The 15,213-nt window shown below is 43.6% G+C and overlaps 1 protein-coding gene across 4 annotated transcripts in view; it reads right to left on the minus strand.

The window, feature by feature from the left end:
- The window catches only part of SP3 (Sp3 transcription factor), a 35,112-nt gene extending 20,183 nt beyond the window's left edge, over positions 1-14,929 (minus strand). Inside the window, exons 1-5 of one of the 4 annotated variants that reach the window (XM_065068805.1) lie at positions 14,568-14,929; positions 14,120-14,244; positions 13,828-13,941; positions 3,516-3,606; positions 2,244-3,410 (exon numbers count right to left, since the gene is read on the minus strand). In XM_065068805.1, coding sequence (XP_064924877.1) covers positions 2,244-3,410; positions 3,516-3,606; positions 13,828-13,941; positions 14,120-14,244; positions 14,568-14,574 — 1,504 coding nt within the window. In that variant the 5' untranslated portion in view covers positions 14,575-14,929. Of the gene's footprint in view, positions 1-2,243; positions 3,607-5,931; positions 13,240-13,827; positions 13,942-14,119; positions 14,245-14,567 lie in introns of those variants that run through there. The other 3 variants (XM_065068804.1, XM_005510477.4, XM_005510476.3) reach the window with 3 other exon arrangements.
- Positions 14,930-15,213: the final 284 nt, after the last annotated feature.

The raw sequence follows: 15,213 nt of genomic DNA on the forward strand, positions 1-15,213 counted from the left end.
AACTATGATCTCAGACAAATTCGATATAGATAAAACACCAGATACATATGGAAAAGACACTGAAGGTCACTCAAGACAATTCAGTCTGATACTCTCAGTTAGAAGCAGTTTCATGTTGATTTTTACTTTGGAAAAGTGAGTTTCTTTTAACATAAAGAAGGGATCAATTAAATTCTCCACAAATTTTGAGGAAGGCAGTTTTAATACCTTCCAGTCCCTTTACTATTGCTAGACAAGTAGGAAAAATGTCACTATAAATCTCCACCCTATCTTTAATATAATCAGGTATTTATAGCTATTCACTTCAGGCAATAGTTTCTGCCATTCATCTACTGCTTCTGTCTATTTCATCACATTTCATATATCACATTTACTCTCTTCCCATCCCATGTGAAATTCCTCAAAGGAAAATACAGTTAAGGAATGCTTGATGGAACTCCCTTGCATTTTATTATGAACCGCCATTGAAAAACGCTGAAGAACCATCAACAGACAGACTAAGACACACAACAGGCTCAATTCCTTTTTCATGTGTCTTTCCTTTCGGTTCTTGTCTCCTTCTCCTTTCTATCTTTCTTCTCAAGTTTCTGCTATGTTACTCCACAAGCAATAATGTTAGCTACATGATCCTACACCAAACATAAATCTCAGAAATAAATAAGTTCTCATCCTCCTTGTATTTAATCTTAGCCACAGGGCCCTTTTTCCAAGAGTTAGATTCTGACATCTGAATTTAGCTGTATTATCACGCACAGTACATGTTTAATATTACTGATGTCTATGTCCACTGTCCTCATACGTAACAAGGTGTGATGGAGACAAACCAAGACTTTCTGTGGCCAGTGGATACAGAAAATTTAAGAATCAAGATTACCCAGCTGAGCAAATGCTGTAAGCAGCACACTCGTCTGTTTGGTGTTGTTGCCTATAAACCAATGAGGAGCAGGCTCATCTAGGTCGGGGTAACTTCACCTTGCGAAGTCCATAATACAGAAATCATTCCCAAAACAAAAGGAACTAGAAAAACATCCCAGCTCATTCTTTTAAATTCAAATTTTACATTCCAAAGGGAAAGCAAGCTTCCTGACATAGAATATACCAATAACTAATATATCAATAACTATGTAAGTATTACAATCAGTAGGCTTTTGAACCAAGCCAAATTCAGCAGCTCCTCTAGGCATTTTTCACTTAACATTGTGCTCTTCCCACATGCTTAAACAGGCATACAACAAAAAACATGCATGTTTTACTTAAACATTTATGCTTCAGTATCTTAATGAACCAGAGCCTTGGATCACATAATTGGAACAAAGCACCGTTTCCCAAGCAACTTTTTGCAACAGCTCCCTCCCAAATTACCCCTGCTGCTCACGCTGCCCCTCATTAACTATCCAGGGTATAACCCCACAATGATGAGATTAAACACCTTATGGTACAGCAAAACGTCTTGAACCTCAATCATATCTTTTTATTGTTTCTTTTAGGTAGCTACGCCCTAGAATTTGGAATGCACTGTATCAAATTTAACAAAAATAAACAGGCAGAGATAAAACACATGGCAAAATTTATCATTAGCAACTGTACATTCTGAAACATAATGCAAGTAAGTAGTACTGGAAATTCACATACATTCTTAAGCATAGCCTCCATTTTTATATTTATGTCCTTACTTCACTTTGCTTACATCAAGTTTTGCACACTGTAGCTACACTGATATTACATCAGTAGGAAACAAATCTAACAAAACAGCAGATCAATAACAGCACCTCAGGGGGTCTGAAAATTTTCGGGGGAAAAAAATTCTATCAACATAAATATTTAGATTTTCCATGAAAACTTCATTTATTCAGGACTGAGAAGAAGGAGGTACGCTAATGACACTGCTGTCTTAGAAGGGTAGTGGTTGATAGTCAGATTCCCCCTCCACAATTTAGTGTGCACATCTTCTGGATGGTACTCAAAAGCAGTGATAAACATTGTATTAGAAGTGCTGTTAACTCGTATCACCAGTTGGGAGCTACAGGAGCTTATACTAGAAGAAGTAAAGTGGGATTATGTTCTACCATTACATGAGTTTCTAATGGAACAGTAGTTTCAAATAAAATCTACCATTGCTATGTTTAACAAACTGTATTTTGTAGGCTTATGCAGCAAGACAACACTGTTACAGTTATCACCATTCAAACCAACCACATGCAATAATAAAAACCAATTTTCTGCAAAAAGAGTAAAATAAATACCTGCAGGACTGCCAGCATTTTCTCCTTGATGCAGCTGAATACCAGCAGAATCTATAGAGTTTACTGTAACTGTCTGTAGATTTGGCAATTGAGCAGTGCTTAGACTAACTGGAGTTGACGTCAACGCCCCACCTGCTGCAACTTGACCAAGAGTGAGAGTCTGCACAGGGGTTAGAGTTATTTGTTGACCCGGTGCATTCTGAATTTGCAAGTTCTGCAAGTTCTGAACTCCTTGCACTTGAAATGTCTGCCAGGTTATCTGCCCAGAAGGGGTCACTGTTTGCGCCTGAATTAAGAAAGTTCCAGGATTCAGCTGCAGTTGAAGATTTTGAAGGGCCTGTTGAGATATACTTTGACTTGCTTGCACACCATGGATTGTCTGCTGCGCAATACCTTGTACAATCTGAGCTTGACTGGTTGGCTGCTGAGACTCTTGAAGCTGTATGTGCTGTACAATTGGCTGTGCTGTAGACACCTGAATATTCTGAGCCTGCGTGTCATCAGAGACTGATGTCTGGATGTAATTTCCCTGAAGATCAGAACTGTGAACCTGCCCACTAGTTGTGGTCAAGTTGTTTGCATTTTGTTCCAATATACTTGAACTGTCTATGGTAACGGGCAATTGTGATGAAGATGACGTTGGCACAAATAAGTCATTATCAGTGGCGGTTTCTGTAATTTCAGGAGAAACTTGCTCACCAGTCCTTTCAGGAGTATCTGAACTATCCATGGCCTGTCCGGTATTTATCAAGTGCCCATCTGCATTAATGCCCGCTGTCATGGTTTGAGAACCACTGCCAAGTCCCAGAGAATCTAGATCAACACTATTGATGGGTACAAAAGTAATATTTCCTGGCAGTCCAAGGGGGACGTTAGCAACCACCTGTGCTTGGCCGGGAAAAGACGAACCACCAATGGCAACTCCCTGAACCTGGACTTGACCAGACTGTGATAAGATATTCTGAATATTAGCTGAAGGTGTTCCAGAGGCAATGATGGTTTGATTAGAGCCAGGAATGATCTGAATTTGACCCGTTTCTTGATTTATACTGCTATTATCAGAAGAGGCTGCAAAGCCAAGTTGAACTTGCTGACCATCCGCTGTCTGGATCTGGGGTATTACTTGGTATTGTACGTTAGACACTGTACCATTCGACGAATCTGATCCTGGTGCAACAGAAAAGATTTGTTGATTTTGCAAACTCTGAATAGGAAGGACATACTGCCCACTTGAAGTTACTGTGGCAGCACCTGGAATCTGTACTATATTACCAGCTTCATCCTTTATAGTGGCAGGAGCTGCAGACAAGACCTCCCATCTATTTGGAGTTCCTGTTAATTGCACAGAAGCCAAATCTCCTGTCTGAATAAAAAGAAAAAAGAAAAGACAAAATTAAAACACGAGACATACAGACTATATGCTAGAACAGTCATGCAATTCAACACTAGAGATTGATCCACTACTGCAAAACATGCAGCCCATATGAACAGCAGCAACTGGATTAGAACTACAAAATACAGATTTTGTAAATGAGCTAATGCCTAAGTCAGGGTAACCAACCTTTGGCTCGTGAGCTGCATGTGGCTCGTGAGCACGTCAAATGCGGCTGCTGTGCCACAGCTGCCTCAGGTGACCAGCAGCAAGGTTACTGTGGTGTGGGGGTTGCTGGGTTATCCAAATCCCTAGCTGTGGGAAGAAGAGAGCTGGCAGGGGCTGCTAGAGATGTCATTTCCAGGGTACCCTGGGACTCAGCTACGCTCTCTATGTTGCCTGGCACCTATTGCACAGAAGTGGAGGAATTGCCATGAAGCCAGTGTCACCTGCATCTCCTGGAGCTCCACTGCCTTTTGACTCCGTTTAACCTACGGCATAGACATGCATGTTGTGACTCTCAGACAAACCAAGAGTGTTAAGAGGTGACTTAGACGGTTGGAAATATTGGACAGCCTCAGTTTAAGTTATGCATCATACAAAGTCCTGGTATTTATAAATTTGTATGAGTTACTGTTTCACTGGGGAAGAAGGCCTATAAACTAAGGACTTTTATGCCGAAATCAGTTACATTAGTCACATGTTTCCATGGGGAGAGGGGAATCTATCTTCATTAAACTGGAACAATAGAAAAGGTCAATGCTTATGAAGAGACCCCCAGACAATTAAAGAACCTAAGGACTGATGTAGTATGCTTTTGTTTCTTATTCAGTAAAGATAGGTTGCACTTACCTTGCTTTACCAAAGCAAGCTTTTTCTGAATAGAGTATTAAGAATTAGATTTAACATCCTGCAATGCTTAGCAGAGTCTCGTGTAGTCAACCAACTCGGTATTGTAAACAACCATCAATCTAAAAAAGATGTAATTAGGTTTCTCCTTATCTGTTTTACAGCACTACAGTATACCAGTAGAATAATTTAATATCCAGCAACAAGTAACTTGACTTACAACTCATTCAGCTCTGCAAAACAATTTTTTTCTCTTCAGCAGAGCCCACAGGACACAGAAAGAAAAGCTCTAGTTTGCCCTTCTGCACGGATCCTGTGACTGCTCCTGGTAGGAGTCACCAGAGCATGTTGCAGCCTCCTTCTGGTGCTGCACTCTGACTTCCTCTAGAATAAAACCTGGATATGCAAAATCCAGTGCACAGCTTGTTCTTCTCTAACATGGCACTGAGACTTAGCCAGCCTGAATGAATCCTGCAGCACTCGCGGGAATTTAGTCCACAGTGTAGGCTGGGACTTGGCTAGTTTCACTTTCTTATTCTATTCCGAGCAGCAGCACTAGAATGTGCAAAAAAATACTCTATTTAAAGTCTGAGTACTTTTAAAAAAATAGTTCTACTGCGCTTGGCAAGCTTATTTCCAATAAGGAAACACACATCTTCATTCTAAATTACTCTCAAGAGCTGTACAAATAATAATTGTGAATAATGCTAGCCTTCTTTCGCCCTCCAAGATATAGATAATCTTTCAGGTAGTTTATTAGTAAATAAATACAGCATCACCAGAACAGAACTATTTTTATGGCCTTAATGCTTCAAGGATCAGAAGGAGAAAAAGGAGTAATGGTAATTCCATTTTATTCTTTTCCTCTTATACTGATTAGCCTTTCATTTAAAGAACGTATTTAAATCTTTTAGTCTTTCAAGCTTATAATTTGAGATTAGAAAATGTAATATTCCATATTACACCACCTTATCTAAAAAAAGGCAAAAAAATCCATTTTCCTCTGCTATCACATTAGCTTTATACTTTTGTGTTTAATATTGTTTACACATAGGTACCACTTGCTGAAATGCTGCTAAGAAAGTTCGTAACTATTCAATTCACTACTTATTAACTGAAGGTTTTATAAAGTATCAAAAGGCTCATAAAAGTCATAGGTAAACAGTCAGAAGATACCAAAAGCAAAAATACGATTTTTATGTTTAATGTGTCATAAAATAAATGTGTAATATAATGTGCTGATACTACCTGTTATAATGGGAAAGAAAAAGTAATGGGAACTATTACATGCCTGACAATTTCTCACTGATTTAAGACTACGTACAAGCAAATGCTGAATGTTTAGGCTATAACTGGGCTGACCTAATACACAATAGTGTGCCTATGTCTACTCATAGGTAAAACATGAGTATCCTCCACAGAAATAGTTCAAAGGCAACCTGTCTCCATTATATGGAAATGACCTACCTCATTCTCCTTCGCAAACATATGTTGATTTCCATATCACCATTCAACGGCCTTTGCCCTTTTCATGTTGGGCACATATGTCTCCTCACTTTTTTATGATCTATTAAGATCTTCCCTCAAATCCTGCTCTGCAAGGGTTTTAGCTCAGTAGAGCCACTCTTCTAGTAGATGCACTTGTCAGTCCACAGAGAAGTTCAGGGTAGCCATGCATGTGGATATAAAGCCCCTGTACAGAGTTCATGAAATGCCTGTTATTGACATGTTGCTCTTACAGCTGCTGGTATCAGGCACCACCAGATGAATCATGAGGAGGGAGGGGCGAAAAGAGGGTGAGGCTTTCAAGAAGCTATCTGGCAGCTATCAGAATTACTAGTATTAAAGCATGAAAAAACCCTATATGGTAAAGAGTTTTGAAGATGATCTGTAACTTCAACTCATCCTCAACCTGTCATAACAAGCTTGACTGTTTTACCCTTTCTCAAAGTCTGCTGAGGTAGCAGGACATTTCTTGGGCTTCTTTTCCTACTAAAAAGAGTACCAGCCTTTCACTGTATCCTTAAGCAACCAAGCACTGCTGTAGCAACTCAAAGTTCTATCATCAATGTACGAGCAGCAACATCTACAGCCCACTCGTTTACTGATCCTTATAGCTCAGTCTTAACAAGACAGGGTAGAGATAAAGCACAGTTCTTTTCTTTATCAACTGATGCTCAGGCAGCAGTTATTTGGAAACTGCTCTTTTAAGAGAAGGCTGGACGGCTGCGATGCAGAGGCCCTGTGTCAAGAGAAATGGACACAGATCTGAGGAAGTCCAGCTTTAGCACCACTCATCCCAGAAGGAGAGGACAGGGAGCACCAGGACTGCGCCGGGAGCAAGAGCAGGAAACAGGAGAAAGAGACAGGAACAGAGCAAAAGAGTTGATGGTACAAGGCACGGGAAGAATTAAAATCAAATTACATGTCCACCTGAAGAAAGGTCAAGTACCAGCAAAGAGTGGAAGCAACAACCACTCTTCAGCCTGTCTTTTGATTCTTTAACAAGCCTTGTATAATTTCCAGTGGGTAAAATAAAGAGATCTTTCTGAGTCGAAATTCTCATCCCTGAAGAACGAGGGATCATGATAAATAAAAATATAACAACAGTCTTGTGCAATTTCTTTAGAGAAAATTAAAACAACATTAAGTCAAAGGTGGAAGAAGACAAGAGAAACCTGTACAAAAGACAAAATACCCTTTAAAGTAATATAAACCATGTTGAGGGTTGGAACCCAGGTTGAAAAAAAAAACAACATCCCTCACCAAAGTAAAACTGGAAAGGGCAGAAACATCCTGTAAGAACTGGTGTATGTTGTAGGCATATACCTACAGTTACCTGCATTTCAACACATCAAATGTGATCAACTGGACACATGCTATTAGTATTCAGTATTTTATTGTTAAAGAACTACCAAACATTTATCTGTGCCTGTCTATTGTGGACTGCTTTTTGCTGCACTTTTCAAAAAGTCACTTTTGCCCCATTTAGTCCTGGAGCAAAAGCATCAGCAAAATGAGCAGAGGTAGACAGATAATGAGTCACGAGTTCCTAAACATTTAAAAATCACATACCTAATAAACAAGATTGGCCACTGCCTCATCCAAATTGTTGTTTTATGAAAGAGTTAGGGCTCTAATGCACGAATTTAATACCATATGTTTACCAAGCTACAGTAAACTATCCGCACATTCTTAGGTCATTACAAATATAAGATAAAATGCATTTGCTTCAACTCTTTCATTAAGGTATGAGCTAACACATTCTATCTTGTATTTGCCATAGGGTTAAAAACATGTTTAACATCAGTCACTGTGGTTCAGCTGGCACAAAGCTGCTTGTAAAGATAAATTAATTCTGTTGCGCATTTCAGACCTCTGCCAAAGAACCCACTCAATTCAGAGAAATACATCTGCCCAAATCTAAAGTTTAGAGAATGAAAGAATGTTTCAGAGAAAAAATATTACCTGGGGTTGCTTAAAATGTTACTTTAAAAGACAATTCCAATCTGGTGAAACATATTTAACATTTAATTGTGTCCCATTTAAGGAATGTCTACAACTTTTTGCTTGAGATGGACAACTGGACCCCAAAGTTTAATAGCTTGTTTTTAATCAGCAGAAGTTCAGAACCTGTCTAAATTAGACAATACAATGTCCCTGACATTAGTAGAAATGAGAAAGCTGCAATATCAATGAATAAGACATGGCAACAAGGAGGCATTTTTAACCAGATTGTATGTAACTTCTTTTATTAATTATTAATCTAATTATGTGAATTAATCCCTATATAATGGCATGCAAAACTAGAATTTTGAATAGAAGTTTGTGTGAATTGGCTCATTTTCCTTGTGCCTTCAACTCAGGTGCTAAAGGCTCACTAAATCATCAAGAAGGGTAAGAAAGAGGACCTGGGGCCTCAAATTGATCTTTGGGAAGGCAAATAACCTTGAAAATAACCTTGAGAGAAAAAAAAACTAGAATAACCTTCAAATAACCTTGGGGGGGTTAGCAGGGAAGAAGGTGACCAGAAGTAGTCAGCTTAGACTTAAGAAGGGGAAATGATGCTTAATTAACTAACCTGACAACCTTCTATGATGAGGTGACTGGCTTGGTAAATGGGGTTAGACAGAGAACAATAGTTATCACTAATTTAGTAAGGCTTTTGACTCTGTCCCCCATAACACAATATTTTTTTTCCCCTGTAAGGGTCCTCAAACACTGGAATAAGCTGCCAAGAGATACCTCCATCCTTGGAGATATTACAAACCCACTGGACATAGTCCTGAGCAATCTGCTCTTGTAGACCCTGCTTTGAGCATTAGGGTTGGGCCAGAAAATCTCCAGAGATCCTTACCAGCCTCAACTGATCTATGAAATCTTACGCTTCTTACTAATGTTTAAATATCAGAGAGAAAACTTTCTGTTTTATGCTGTCTTTAAATATGGAAACGTTTGGAAACATTTTTACTTTCTCTAAAACTGTAAAGAAAATTAAACTAAATTTTTGAAAACATCCTTAAAGCACCTGTAAACAGAACTTCTACACTTGGTTCTGATCCAGCACTATGAAGACATAACTGGAATGCAAAAATCAAAGAACATTTTAAAAGATGAGCTTATGGACAGTAGCAGGGGAAACACACTGTTAGGTACTACATTCTACCTGAAACTTCTGTTTTGCAAAAGTATAAAATGGAGAGCAGCAAGACAATCCCAAGCAGACTTTTCTGTGGTGGCTGAACACATCCTGGGCCATCTGTTCATGTCCAGAAACAGCATCAGGAAGCTGTATTATCACCCATAAAGGGGAAAATAGATGTCAGAATAACTTTGAGCTTCCTCAAAACCATCATATACCCAAAGAGCTGAAAAGTTTGGATAACACTGATACATGGTATTCATCCATATTTTTGCCTAGCAGAGAATAAGAAATTTAAAATGCTTTCATATTTCTCCATTCTATCAGCACTATTACTATTTTCACCTAGCTGAAGTTAAGCTAGTTGCACCCCAAATGGTTAAGGTAATGTTCTGAGGTATAAACCAACTGGAAATCCAGATTTTCATTAAGTTATGTGAAGCACTGATACTCAATTCTAAAGCTCAAGATATGTCAAAGCAGTCTTGTAACACTCCAACTTTCACTTGTAAAACATACAAATGCTTTGTCTACAGCAGAGAAACAACACTCATCTTCCCCATGTTGCTAATCATCAACCTCTCCAAATGCTTTCCACATATTGTTGGTAAGCAACAACACAAATAAATCATTCCCCCCCCCTTATTTTTGTAAGACTAAAGAGCCAGTGCAGCCTGCAGTGCACTAGATAGAGCCACACACCACAACAGGGGCAGTCGTCTCTGACAGCTCCCGTTCTTTGGCAGCTCTCAGAGCCAAGCACATTCTCAGCCAGTGTGCCGCTTGCCTCAGTTCACCCGTCTTCCAGTCCTACCACCCCACGCTTCCATCATTCAAGCACCAAATCCTCACCTGTCCCAGCTATGCCCAACACAACCACAAGTATGGCCCTTGGGAGCATGATAGTACAAGAGACCATCTTTAGCTTTGCATTGTGATAAAGAGAACACGAACAACTGGCTATCATCAAAACTTTGTAGCTTCTTAAACAATCACCTGATCATGTGACAACCATACAACTGACCATTGAGATCTGGTTGGACCTACATTTCAGAATGTTTCCTCTTTTGTTTTCTCCCCTATAAATGGCTCTGCCACCTTCTGCTTTGCTTCTCCTTTTCACATAATGCTAAAAATCTTTGCAAATGTTTAAACTGGAATGAAACTAAACGAAAAAGAATCCTAAATATGGAAGAAAGGCCCAAACTAAAACTTCTCAGACTTTAAACTCCCAAGAGAGGGAAAGATATCCAGAGACGTCAAAACATATGAGCTGTCATTCTAGGTCAGGCAGTAGTACATACCATCCCAGCAAGGCTTTTTCATATACACCAGCAGGCAGCAATATTCAAGGGGAAGTTTCCATGGCAAGAACTTCAACTGGCCATGGATGCAGCAGTATGGCAACCAAGGAAAACATTCTCAGGTAAGCAAGCCACAAACTCGAGGCCATCTACATTAAAACCAAATACCAGCAGGCAAAACGCAAAGCACTGGTGTCAGATGATTGTAGGCAGAATAAATCATGGTGTGAAAGCCTAAGCTGAAAGACTGCAACCTCCATCAACACACAAAGATGAGATCAGCAGTAATGTCTGCTAGTATTTTGTCATCCAAAAGTAAATATAGCTCTAACCAGAATCCTGGGCCAACTTGAAAACCTTGTGGGCTGGAGACAGTTCATTGACAGAAAGCAAGGGAGAAGAGGGCTGAGTTTAGTTCTGTTAACTGTCTCCTTCACTTGCTTTCTGTAACAAGCAGTTGCCACATTAATTAGTCCTTCTAATCCCACCAACCCTTTCAGTGGCATAAAAGTCACGTCCACTCAAACAGCAGGCTTGGATTCAGACACCAACATAGAATCATAGAATAATTTCAGTTGGAAAGGACCTCTGAAGGTCATTTGGTCCCACCCCTGAGCTCAAACCAGGACCAACTAGATCACTGCAAGCACAATCACATTTGCTCTAGCTCTTCCCCAAATCCCACACATGCAATATTCCCTACATTCCTATGGGAGTTTTGTTGTTGCTGTTGCTTTTAAATCATACTCCGTGTCCCCTGGAGAGCAGCTGCAGCATACCATTTCAGCCAGAAAGCAGCGTGCAGTAACTGGCTAGCCCAGTGTACTGTCTCCAGCCCTGCCAGTTCCTACCAAACGAATGTCAGTAAAGCATTAACAAAATAACCCCCAAAACACAGCACTGCTATCCTTACACACACAAGCTCTCCAAATGCTTTTAAAAGGAAATGCCTAGTTTAAATTCTACTATCCATTTATAGGGCTTGAGAGTTCTACCACACGTCCAGCAGTCAGAACTGCAGTCTGGGTACAGGAGATATTATTGGGAAAGGATTGCCTCCCCATCGCTACCTTGGTACCTTGGGCACCATCACTCATACACAGATATCAAACTGATTCATCTATACTCCTGGGAAAGGGATGAGCATCACAAACCCAGGAAGACAATATGTCTGTGTCCATGCCTACAGATTTCACTTTCCGCATGAGTTATGAGGTACCTGCAATTTAAGCCTTTTAAGCTCCTCCCTTCTTCTACCCCTCAATAAGATACAATCAGGGGACCAGAAAAAAAAAAAAATCTACATTGCACTGAATCCTTTTCAGCATTCTGTTTTTCACAAGGAATATATTTCAGGGACTTTAGAATTACAGAATAACTCTGTTTGGAAAAGACCCTTCAACCATAACCTAACTCTAGCACTTAGTCCCTACACTCCCTTTATGAAGGTCATCAATTAACTCCAGTGTCTAGTTCAGCTACGGTAGGTATCTCCTCCAATTTATATTTAGTTTCCACCCAAAAGATTCTCAATCATTCAGGAGCTATATTGTAGGAGTGTAAAAATTATCAGAATGCTATAACCTAACTCACAGCAGATATTTAGGAGGGGCCTATCTGCATGTATTAAAAGTAGTGAGTTTATATTCATATTTAGTTTTAACTAAGATTTTGGCTTCTCTTGAATTGCTTCCACCTTGGCCTGAAAAGCACCCTATACATAAACATAACACCAGATAAATTTAACCAGAATAAAGAAGTATTATTTCAAAACCACTTTACCCATTTTGAACTATCAGGAACCATTTCTCCTGTACTAGCACTCTAGTACCCTGACAGACACAACAATGCTCATGCTAAGCAAACAACCCATCCAAAGGATGCACAATTCCAGCTTTAAAATAAGAACAACCTTAAGGTGGATATAGGAAAGCAAGCTACCACTTAAGCATAATTCATTTATCAATGTGTATGTTTATGTAAGAGCAAGATGCAACATTCCACTTTTCAGCAGTGTATGCATATGGTGTTATGAAACAACTTTTAGAAGTATCAGACACTTAATGCCTACAACGATTTTTAGAAGTGTACTGCTTAACAAAATAAACAGGTTTAGCAGAAAGGACACTTGAAAGAGGGTAAGAATCTTAATATATTTTCAAGCTCTATCATTAGTCTACAACCTGCTGCATGATCTCCAGCAACTATTTTGCTGTAGCTTCCCTTTAAGTAAACTGAAACATACAGCTGAAAAGTATTTTGAAGGGTAGCACTGGAGTATTTAGTAAAATTAACATTATCATTTTGACATTTGTCAAAAGCTTGCCAAAGCCACTTCTTCCATTGATACATTTTGCATTTTTTTTCCAATTTGCATAATCATAAAAACATACAAGGCTGTTGTACAGCACATTTCAAAAAACAAAACTGACTTTAAAAGCAAAAAAGGAGCTTAACTTCCTTGTTTTTAAACCCTTCTTTGTACTAAAAAAAAAAAACACACAAAAAACCCCACAAAGATAATATATGTGATTTCCCAAAGACTAAGGACAAAAAATACTTCATCATGCTATTTTAAAAGGTATCTCAGAACTCCCGTTTAATATACCGATATTTTTAGGTACCAGTTATTTAGAAACGGTCCATCTCTTAACTTCATAAACATACGTCAACAAGAGAGCTTAGCTAGACCAATTAAGGAACATGCGAGTTTCCATTAGGCTTTTGTTATGGAGATGGTTAAACTAGCTCCAGTAAGAATACATTTCTAGCCTGAAGATCCACCTCGTCACACAAGGTCCCAAGGTCATTAAGGCTCCTTTCAGAGCCGACAGCGCACGAGAGATAAGGACAGAAATTCAGTTTGCAAAACGAGGGGCTGCACGATTACCGCACCTAGAAAAAAACAGCGTCGATACAGGAAGCCGCGTTCCACCACCGCGTTCGCTCCTAAACAGCCATTTTACTTCTAACTACATCCTCTCCTCCAGCCAGCCTTCATTTTGTGCTCTGCCGGGCTGCGCGGCTCCAGGCCCACAGCTCCGGAGCGGGGCCGGGGCTGCGCTCAGGTGCAGGTGAGCTGCCTGCCGGCCTCGCCGGGTGCCGGGCGAGCCGCTCCGGTGCCAGGGCCGGGGGAAGGAGGTTTCCCGCCTCCCCCCGTTTTTGAAAGTAAATGAAGGCGCCGCTCCCAATGGCGGGGGAGGGGGGAGCTTGGCTCCCTCCTCCTCCCGGGAGCCCGGCTCCTCCTGGAGAGGCAGGGGAGCCCGGGGACCCCTCTCCTGGCAGGTCGGCCCTGCTATCGTCCCTCCCCCCGGGCGGGCAGTGCCGTGTGTCCCGTCCCTCCCCCCGGGCGGGCTGGCTGGCTGTGCTGTCTCTCCCCCCGGCAGGCCGTGCGAGAGCGGCGGGGCGGGCACTCACCGCTCCGGCAGAGTGAGAGGCAGCGGCGGCGGCGGCCTCATCCTCCTCCGGCGACGGCGGGCCGATCTTGCTGCAGGTGGCCGCCAGCAGAGCGAGCGGTGACGGCTGCGCGTCCTACCCACAATGGGCGGGTTCAGGGAGAGAAAGTGGGTGGCGGTTAGTGCGGGACAGCGACCGGGCTCCTCGCAGACGCGCACACAGGAAGCGGCGGCGGCGGCACCGGCTCCCGCACCCGCTCACAACGTGTCACCCGGGGGAGGGGGGGAAGGGGCCCGGTCGGGCCTGCGCTTACCTGGGGGGTGGCCGCCGCGGCGGAGGCCGAGGCGGCGCCGTTGCCGTGCTGGAGATACTCGCTGTGGCTGCTGCTGTCCACGTCTAAGGCAGCCATTTCCTCTTGTTTCACGGGCTTCTCGGGAGCTGCGGGCACAGCGGGGAGGGGGAGGGGAGAGTCACTGACGGGAGCGATCACCCCCCTCCTTCCCTCTCCCTCCCTCCCTCTCCCCCCCCTAACCCCAGCGCTCCCCCCGCCCTCCCGCACGGAGCCCTCCTCCTCCTCCTCCTCCTCCCCGTGCTGCTGCCCCTGCCCCTCTTCTCCCTCCTCCCCCTGCTCCTCCTGCTGCTGCTCTCAGTGCCGCTCTCGCCTCGCTCGCACACGGACGCTCCGGGGCCGGAGCGGGGACGCGCAGGGCCGGAGCAGGAGCAGGGAGCCCCGCGGGGCGGCTCGGTCGGTGCGTACGTACCGGTCATGGTGTGAGTGCGAGCGGCCGGCTGGCTGGCTGGGCGGGAGGCAGGCAGGCAGGCTGGCTGGCTCGCACACAGGCCCTGCTGGCGGGGGCTAGGCGGCTGCCGCCGGGGACATGCTTATTGTGCTCACGGGCTGAAGCGGCGGCGGCGGCCCGAGCCTACTCCGGGTTTTTTTTTCCTATTTTGATTGACGGTGCGGGAAAGCCGAAAGGTGGGGCTTGCAGCGGGAGAGGGGGCCCGGCCGACACCGCCGCCCGCCCGCCCGCCTGCCAGCCCGGAACTCCCGCCTACGCGCGGGCGCGCGTGCTCATTGGCTGCGCCTCGCCGTCGCCGCCGTTCGCACTGGCCGCCCGGCCTGCCAGTCACCCGCCGGGGGCGGGGGGGGCGCCCCATGCCGAGGCCGCTTCCTGTTTGCCAGGGCTTGTGCGAGGAACAATGAGCGGGACCCGCCGGGAGCCCGCGGCCTGCTCCGGCCCGGGCCCGCGCGGCCCCCGCACCGCGGGGAGGCGGCCCCGCCGCGACGCCGACCCGCCGGGGGGACGCGGCCCGCGGGGCCGGGCCCCCCGCCCGCGCCGCAGGGCTCGGCGCAGAGGCACAGCTGCGCGGCGTCGCTCTCCCCCCGCGTCCCCCCGCCGCGCGGTG

The sequence above is a fragment of the Columba livia genome, chromosome 7 (assembly GCF_036013475.1).
Source record: "Columba livia isolate bColLiv1 breed racing homer chromosome 7, bColLiv1.pat.W.v2, whole genome shotgun sequence".
In the NCBI taxonomy this organism is placed as follows: Eukaryota; Metazoa; Chordata; class Aves; order Columbiformes; family Columbidae; genus Columba; species Columba livia.